General features: G+C 38.6%; 2 protein-coding genes and 1 non-coding gene across 3 annotated transcripts; all 3 read right to left on the reverse strand.

The window, feature by feature from the left end:
* Window positions 1–396: 396 nt before the first annotated feature.
* LOC133717982 (anaphase-promoting complex subunit 10) lies at window positions 397–2,075 on the reverse strand. The gene is made up of 6 exons (XM_062144752.1): window positions 1,729–2,075; window positions 1,563–1,623; window positions 1,371–1,463; window positions 1,194–1,264; window positions 708–812; window positions 397–624 (listed from the first exon to the last, which is right to left on the reverse strand). Exons 1-6 carry the CDS (start codon window positions 1,905–1,907, stop codon window positions 555–557), a joined length of 579 nt encoding a protein of 192 aa, XP_062000736.1. The 5' UTR covers window positions 1,908–2,075; the 3' UTR covers window positions 397–554.
* A 55-nt stretch (window positions 2,076–2,130) lies between these two features.
* On the reverse strand, window positions 2,131–2,204 carry TRNAN-GUU (transfer RNA asparagine (anticodon GUU)). The gene has a single exon. It is a non-coding gene; the product is annotated as a tRNA-Asn (tRNA).
* A 482-nt stretch (window positions 2,205–2,686) lies between these two features.
* LOC133717991 (U-box domain-containing protein 5) lies at window positions 2,687–7,776 on the reverse strand. The gene is made up of 6 exons (XM_062144762.1): window positions 7,157–7,776; window positions 6,959–7,036; window positions 6,216–6,401; window positions 5,618–5,725; window positions 4,223–5,370; window positions 2,687–3,841 (listed from the first exon to the last, which is right to left on the reverse strand). The coding sequence occupies exons 2-6, from the start codon at window positions 7,013–7,015 to the stop codon at window positions 3,061–3,063; spliced, it is 2,280 nt and encodes a 759-aa protein (XP_062000746.1). The 5' UTR covers window positions 7,016–7,036; window positions 7,157–7,776; the 3' UTR covers window positions 2,687–3,060.
* Window positions 7,777–7,925: the final 149 nt, after the last annotated feature.

Genomic DNA, 7,925 nt, shown 5'->3' on the forward strand with positions numbered 1-7,925 from the left:
CGATCGATGTCATGGTGATTCTTTATTGAACAACTCAACTTGCAGTTAGCCAAACTAAACTATAATTTTCTCTTATCCATTTGGTTCCCAGCATCACCATCTTCTTCTATTCGTTCTAAATCGTACTCATATTTTGGCGTCAATTTTGCGTTGTGGTCCTTGTTGAATGAAATTGATGACGGAATTCTGACAACTATTCCCTTTAACAGTTAAAAGGTGCAGATTCGTACTTGAAATGATGATTTGCAATGCTTGGGACTATAGGTGACACAGACTTCGTTATAGAAATGGCATGGATTCTTGCTTTTGCTGAGGTTTAGAATCAAATGATTGCTCCAAGTTCAAGATAGAGCTTGAAGATCAAAGATGCCCACCAAAAGATAAAAAACTCAAAGCTTGTTTAAAGAGCTCAGATGATACTTGAAATCATTCAATTAATATACCAAATAACATCATGATGCAAAAATATTTCAGAGTGTTTAGGCTGGAATAGGACTCTAAGTTGCAACTCAAGGTCCAATCTTTCCATCTCTTACTATGCCGGGCCACATTTCTCATCTGATAGAAGCATAGGTAATGAACTTCCTTGAAGTAAACTGAAATGGCTGATGTGGAATAGGGTTCCTGCAGTGCAAAAATTCAAAAAGATCAGACAAAATTCTTCATCATCAATAATCAAACGGCAAGGAAAAGATAAGCGGACGCACGGTCTAGGGCCATATAGTTTGATCTGGCGCACATGCGTGTCCCTCCCATTAAGGTGATTTGATAACACAGAGATTTGCAGCATAAATGTGTTGACAAAAGTTTCCCTGTCAAACAAATCAGCATGAAAAACTTGACATTCAATATAAGAAACTAAACAGCACCCCCACACTACTACTAATCGTTTCCTAAAGCACGTCATTCCTCAAACATACTCACAGTTGAGGATATTTCACTATTATGTCTATGAACGACATTCGCTTGTTTGCCTTGTTTCATCAATACTTACAATATCATAAAATGAAATATCAAGACAATTTTTCAAATTACTGATAACATCCCACAAACTATTCATGTAAGCTCTTGCAACACAACCTTCCTGCACATATGCAGTGTCACAACTATGTAGTCTAATCAAATTACAACCCAAGAATATGCAGGTGTAGTAGTTGTACTGCTAGTAAACAAACAATGCTTTCACTGCTCACCTTGCATCATTTCCAGACAGAGATATATGAACCCAACCCCTCGGCTTATCGAGCTCAACGGTTTTTATGTCCTACAATCATTTGAAACACCATTGTCAAAGTAAACCAAATTGGGTATTTAGCATAAGATCATATAACATTATATAAGGTACCATTGAGAAGATACAAACATAATACCTTCAAGTTGTGGAAGCCATCCCCAGCACGAATCGATATCTTCGATGGCGTATAGCTCTCATCAAGCTTGAAATCCACGTAGAGAACAACAAGCTTGAATTTTCATAATCCAACAACACAAAAAGCCATCAATCAGAATCGAATTATCAAAATTTTCAAAATGCTAAAGCAGCATTGAACTTTGACACTTACTTGGAGCTTGACTTTCTTCTGGAACTGAATGTTGACCGAGTGAGGTTGAGCGCCGTCCGATCTGCAGACCAAGAAAGAAGAAGAAATTAGAATCAAATTCTTTTGGAATTTGAATTGTGGGTTGGAATGGATGATGACAGATAGGAGGGAATTAGCAGAGACTGACTGCCAGTAAGTGTCGAGATTGTCGTCGAGGAGATACGACACGCCGTTGCCAGACTTCCAAGAGCTGACGCTCCAGGCGGCGTTCTTGCCCATTTCTCGGAGGTCGTCTTCCACCATTAGCACTTGGTTCCCTACCGTCAGCTTCCCTTCCTCTTCTCCCTCCGATGATTCTGTCGCCATTTTCGATTCTCTAAACCCAAAAAGAAAAAAACCCTGATTTGATCAAGTAGCTAATTGGAACCTTAAACCCTAGATTTATAGCAGGCAAAGCAAAACTCTTTATAATCAATTCTGGGAAAGTGAAGAGTTATAGAGTTGATGACTGAGAATTCCTACAGTCTCCCAAAGTGATAAAAATTTTTTTTTTAAATAACTAAAGAAATTTAAATAAAAAAAATTAATTCGCTAGGAGGAGGGCTCGAACCTCCGACCTTGTGGTTAACAGCCACACGCTCTAACCAACTGAGCTACCCCAGCTGCTGATGTTATGGTACTCTTTAGTCAGTATATACATGAATCATTTTTGATCCCACTGATAGAGCCTCTGAGCAATTCATATGGGTAAAGTGGAATGTTGTAGGCAAGTTACAGGGATGGGAATCAGGACGTTCTGCATAACAGTTTGAGATGTGTGAGGAAAAATTAATGTTTACAGAGACAAAAATATAATCCAAATTGTGATAAGGTTGTATGAAGAATGGTTCTTTGGATAAGTGGAGTGGAGAACTGTTCTTCCACTAGTCAACTCATCTGTCAATGAGTTCAATTTCAATTGTCTCAATCAGTGTGAGGTGAGCATGAGATATGGTTCAGAAGGATGACCAGGCGAGTCGGTCAACCATGTATCTGAGTACAAAAAGACAGAGTTCAAGTTCTCTTGAACTTCATGACAGAGAACCAAGGGATTAGGAGTTCAGCAGGACGGTATATTTCTGACTCCTAATACAAAGATATCAGCAGGACGGTATATTTCGACTCCTAATACAAAGATAATCTATACATGAAGAATTTTACAAAACCAGGCAATACATAAATTTTCAGGAGCACATCAACCTACATAACACTATACATTTAATGATGAGTATATAGCTGAAAAAGGAAGAAGTTACATTATGAATGAAGACTAAAAGCTCACAACCTCGGCTAAAATATCTAGAAACCTGATAAAAACTATGTTGAATCAGTATCAGCACAAAAACCCATCAACCCCCAACCATATACACTTAACCTATGTCAATGATGATACCCTTTCCTCAGTTCGAAGCATTGACTCTTTCAAAGCAGTTTCTGTGTTGATCAGCATTGCAAGAGACACAAGCTGAAAGCACAGGCTTCATTTCTTCTTTTTCGGTGAAAGAGAACTCGGTTTTGAGAATATTGATAACTTCTTTCCGAAAAATCTTGATGCCTTAGAAGCTTTCTTCCCGTTCGAGTGATTTCCATTGTCTCTAGGTAGCTCATCTCTAGCTGCCTCAGGCTCAGGTTCAGCAGATTCTTGCTCATCGACATAATCAATATCTCTCAAGAGACGTAGAACTTCCATTGCGTTTATCCTTGTTCTCTCTGTCCCATTGGTAGATGAGAGGACAAGAGCAGGAATTACACCCTCATGCATGACCAAGTTACAATAGTCAATGCGCTGAGAGCATAAAGAAAGAAGGATATCAACAGCATGCTCTTGATGCTCTTTACTGCCAGTGTCTAGGACATCAACAACATAAGCAATGCATCCATCAGTTTCAGCAATAGAAATCCTGGCCCCTTCATAATCGCTCAGATTTTTCAATACAGCGATACAGTTTTCAGTAAGAGCACTGTCTTCAAAGAAAGGAACCAATTTTGGGATGCACTCCAAAGATACCATCTCTGAACAAATATCTCTATCGAAGGACAAATTGTGCAAAATTTTAAGGGCTTTTCCTTGTATACTTCTGCTCTGAGAGTCTAGAAGTTTTAGAATGGATGTAAGTGCACCAGATGATGAGATGTTACCTCTGCAGTCCTGGTGGACAGACAGAATTTCCATTATGTCAAGACCTTCTTCCTTTACCTCTGAATCAAGAGAAGATACCAACAGACTATACACGTCTTCACCTAAATAAGATATCCCGTTTCTGCAGCAGCAAGAAAGAAATTAATCTTTTTTTTTTTTTTTTTACACCAACCCATATGTGAGAGCAAGAGCACAATCAGCAATAGAGTATTAACAAAAGGCACATACAAGTTAAACCTACAATATAGATTCAAAATTTATGCAATTCCATAGTATAAACAACATAAAAGTGCACGCGGCTATGGGCTTAAGACCCAAACCATTTACAAAAAATTAAGTATATTATGTCAACCAGAGAAAAGGTGGAATGAGGTGTGTTCCCTATTCTGAACCCAATACTCCCCAAAGTAACATTTTGGAACAAACAGTTCCCTTGCCCAAGGCATGTTCCACAACTACACAATTAAGAGCAAGTGATTCTCAGCCATAAAATGAAAATTACCTGTTTTTGCTGACAAAGGTAGATAATAATTTAAATCCATCTCTCTGAGCCTCTACATCATCCTGATCATATGCATCCCTCAAAAATTTGATGAGAGGTTCAACAAAATTCTTAGAGGACATAGCATAAGAAGCTTGAGGATTGCGTTTCAAATGGTTTTTAACATCTTCAACAGCCTTGCGTTGGGAATCCCATTTGAGCTCACTCATATTAGATAGAAATTCCAAATCTGTCTCGCATTTTTTAGCAGATCGGTATTTCAGAGAATCATCATCAATCTGCACCAGATTTGAGCCATCTTCTGTCTTAGAATTGAAACTGGTATCTAAGGATCCAAATGACATAGTGCTGAGATCCATTTGTAGACGTAGATCATTCATAGAACTGCCTAAACTAGCAATGGAAGTGGAAGAGTTTTCCCATGAGCTAAGTGCTTCTGGTTGCATACTTGGGTTGGGGATGGTGACTCCATACTTCGTACACCACCTTGATATCAACTCCTTCATGCCAACGTTTGGAGTCAATGAAAGGTGGGCCAGTTTGGTATTAGTTTTTGGGCATGTATCATTTCCCTCAGCAAACCACTTCTGTATCCACATCCTTTCATATGTTTGTCCAGAAGCAATGACAACAGGATCATACATCAACCTGGAAGATATCCCACACAAAAATTCTTGAGGAGGTACAGCTCCAAGCAACATGTTACTTTGTGCCTCATATTCCCCATAACCGGTGTGAGGTTCAACTTCAGCACACTGATTATATCCAAAGTCGTTGCCAGAATTCTCAGAAGCAAGTGATCCTTGTTGCCACACAGGGGCACTCTCTGTTTGCTTTACCAATATTAAGTTTCCATACTTCTTTAATAGATACAAGAAATATGTCAAGATCTGCTTTTTTCGAGGGTCACTGTCACCAACTTTTTGTAGCAACTTCTTAATAGATCTTCTCTCAATTAAGACTTCCTTTGATGTGGTAATACGGAGCCTCAAAGCTGCAAGTTGAAGAGCCTTGAGTTCAGAATCTTCTATTGAATTTGATGCAGAAGCATCTTGGTGGAGCAATTCTCGGATGACCTTCCCAGCCTCTTCTTCAGATGGATGCAGTCTAAATGTTGCAGCCTTAAGATCATCAACTATTTTAGAGATCTGCAAGTGACACTTCGTCATCAGCTCAACTAAATAACAAAGACTTCAACTGGTACGAAAACAAACAAAGAAAATACATGGAGAAAGTACAGCGACTCAAAAGGAGGTGATGCTGTCATTATTTTAAATACTAATCCACAGCATCCAAGGTTATGTCCGGTGCCTCCCATCCAAAGGGAGTCCAGGCTTTGGGGGAAAGGGAAATATCAAAAGGGAATCTACATTCTTGAGTAGGGATTTGACAAACCTCTGCCACCAAAATCACTGGAACCCAACTCTGAATCTGGCACAAACTTTGCTCCAACAAGTTCCTTGATTTTTGACATCTTGAGACTATCACATCCCCTGTAAACGCCTGCAAGTGATTTGAGGGAAATATCAACCATAGGATGACAGGGAGCTACAGAGATCATATTGAACAGAATGCACCCAGCATATGACAAGAAAAAACCTGCCTGATCGCATTTCAGCAAAACAATTAATCCATAGGCATCGGAGTATGCTGGTAAAGAGAGATTTCAAAGAGATAGCTTATCCTAAGGATCATACATGATGACTACCTCATGAAGAAACATTAGTATACGTTGCCTAGAAAAAGGAAAAAGATGCAGCTAATCATCTTAGATCCCCCTGTGTTTATTCAGGCAGGATGGCCAAAAATCCTTAGTTTAACATGGCGAGGCAGCATTGAGCAATCAAAGCTTCTGTTCCAACAAGAACTTTATTCATATTTGTGTCATCTTTTCATTTACATTTATTTGATTAGTAACTATCATGTTGACACATAAAGCAAAAATCTTTCACTCCATCTAATTTGTTATAATTAATCATCTGAGGTTACAAACCAGGTAGAGTTTGCTAGACTCGCTGCAATACTGAACAAGTTGCTTGGCTTTCTCAATTGCACGATTCAACATGCATAGAGCCTGTATTCCCGTTGAGCAACGAGGTCTTGCTGCTTCTATGTCGGGAAATATCTTTGAAATTCTCCCCACCAACTTCCAAAGTTCAATGCACATTGAACGGTGAACCTGAGACATGATAGAGCTGTGATAATCCAACACATATGGCTAGACATTTGAATCAACGTACTGAAAGTTTGACACACAACAATCCCAAGTCTGACATTCAATAACACTTACAAGATATCCTCATCGTTTGTCCTTATCCAAAAATTAGTTCCAGTAATAGTTTTCAACTTGACACATCTTAACCTATCAATTTTTTTTTCCACCACACAAACAGAAATAGCATAATATTGTGTCTTCTCAAAGAAAAATCAGTATAAGCTTTGGTGTGTCTTCTCTACAAGTTTTAGATCAGCTATTGAAAGCTCAGGAGCACCATATAATTTGCTCTAAAAAAACAACTATTAGCTGTACATATAGCTTCATGCCTTCAACCATGAGAAAGATGTATAAAGCCACTTTGTAAATATCTGAACTTCAAATTTCATACATCAATTACATACTAGTCAATTCACAATTTCATCAGGTTTGAGCTGATTAGAGGATATCATAGCTACAAACTGGAAGCAAACTCAAACACCATGCTTAGCAAAATCAGAGACTACTGTGTCATATTATACCTTCAAGGAATTAGGCTTTCTCTCTGTCCCTACTACTTCAGCAGCATCAGTACCCATTCAGGGGGAGTTATCTCATATCTGGGAATTCAATAACAAGAAAAGGTTGGTCATCTTATTTTCTTTCTAGCAGTTAAGCAATCTTGATAATAACTAGTAAAGCAAAGGAAACAAAAGAATGAAAAAGAAAGAAGGACTCACCAAAAGTAGCAGAAAACATAACTATAATCACAAACTTCCTCCTCAGTCTTCTTCAGCCAGATAGATTGGCTAAATAATGAAAATAACCACAACATCCACCACTCAAAATACCACTTGGAGTATATCAACCTTTCACAAAAACTTGAAGTCTCAAGATTCTATGATAACTTAAAATTCCCACAACCCCAGCCTTGCTATGAAACTACAAACTTTACCACAAAGTTCTCCAATTTCAAGCAGAAGTCAGCTTTTTTGCAGATAAACAAAGCCCAGAAACCCATTAGTACAAAAAGCAAGAGACTTTCACAGACAGCCAATCAAAAAACTAAGCTTCAATATCAAAAAGCAGAAAACAAACCAGGAAAATGTTAATGAAAGTGCAATATATAATGGCAAAAGTAAAGCAACCCCACAATTGAGACGGGCAGTGTTAGTCTTGGGCAAACCAAGTCTCGTCTTTGGGCCAACAAAACTAAACCAATAAAATTGCTCACGAAAAAGTTTTATTATCTGCTAGTGTAGACTTCGTATAATTCATCGACCAGTCAACGATCAAGAAGCTTTCCTGGTCTTTGTACATAATAGGCAAATAAGGTCAAAACAGCCGTCGCAGACACAGAAGCTCATGGCTTTGTGAAAGGTCACAGGCCTGTGACGTCTGTGACGATTTTGTACAAATGAAATAATGGTGTGCAATTTGGGTTCCACCACCCACCTCATACAATCTGATTGTGAATTGCAATTACAATACCAGGGCGAGTCCCGTTCC

This window comes from Rosa rugosa, chromosome 1 (assembly GCF_958449725.1).
Source record: "Rosa rugosa chromosome 1, drRosRugo1.1, whole genome shotgun sequence".
NCBI classification, from domain to species: Eukaryota; Viridiplantae; Streptophyta; class Magnoliopsida; order Rosales; family Rosaceae; genus Rosa; species Rosa rugosa.

Bases quoted from the DNA above. Each gene is read 5' to 3' on its own strand.
- LOC133717982 (XM_062144752.1), bottom strand. From the start codon at position 1,907: ATGGCGACAGAATCATCGGAGGGAGAAGAGGAAGGGAAGCTGACGGTA. The intron at 1,624-1,728 runs GTCAGTCTCTGC...CTTGGTCTGCAG, and splicing joins AATCTCGACACTTACTGGCA to ATCGGACGGCGCTCAACCTC. The intron at 1,265-1,370 runs GTATTATGTTTG...AAATGATTGTAG, and splicing joins ATGGCTTCCACAACTTGAAG to GACATAAAAACCGTTGAGCT.
- LOC133717991 (XM_062144762.1), bottom strand. From the start codon at position 7,015: ATGGGTACTGATGCTGCTGAAGTAGTAGGGACAGAGAGAAAGCCTAAT. The intron at 5,371-5,617 runs GTTTGTCAAATC...TGTCACTTGCAG, and splicing joins CAGTGATTTTGGTGGCAGAG to ATCTCTAAAATAGTTGATGA. The intron at 3,842-4,222 runs GTAATTTTCATT...TTGCTGCTGCAG, and splicing joins ACCTTTGTCAGCAAAAACAG to AAACGGGATATCTTATTTAG.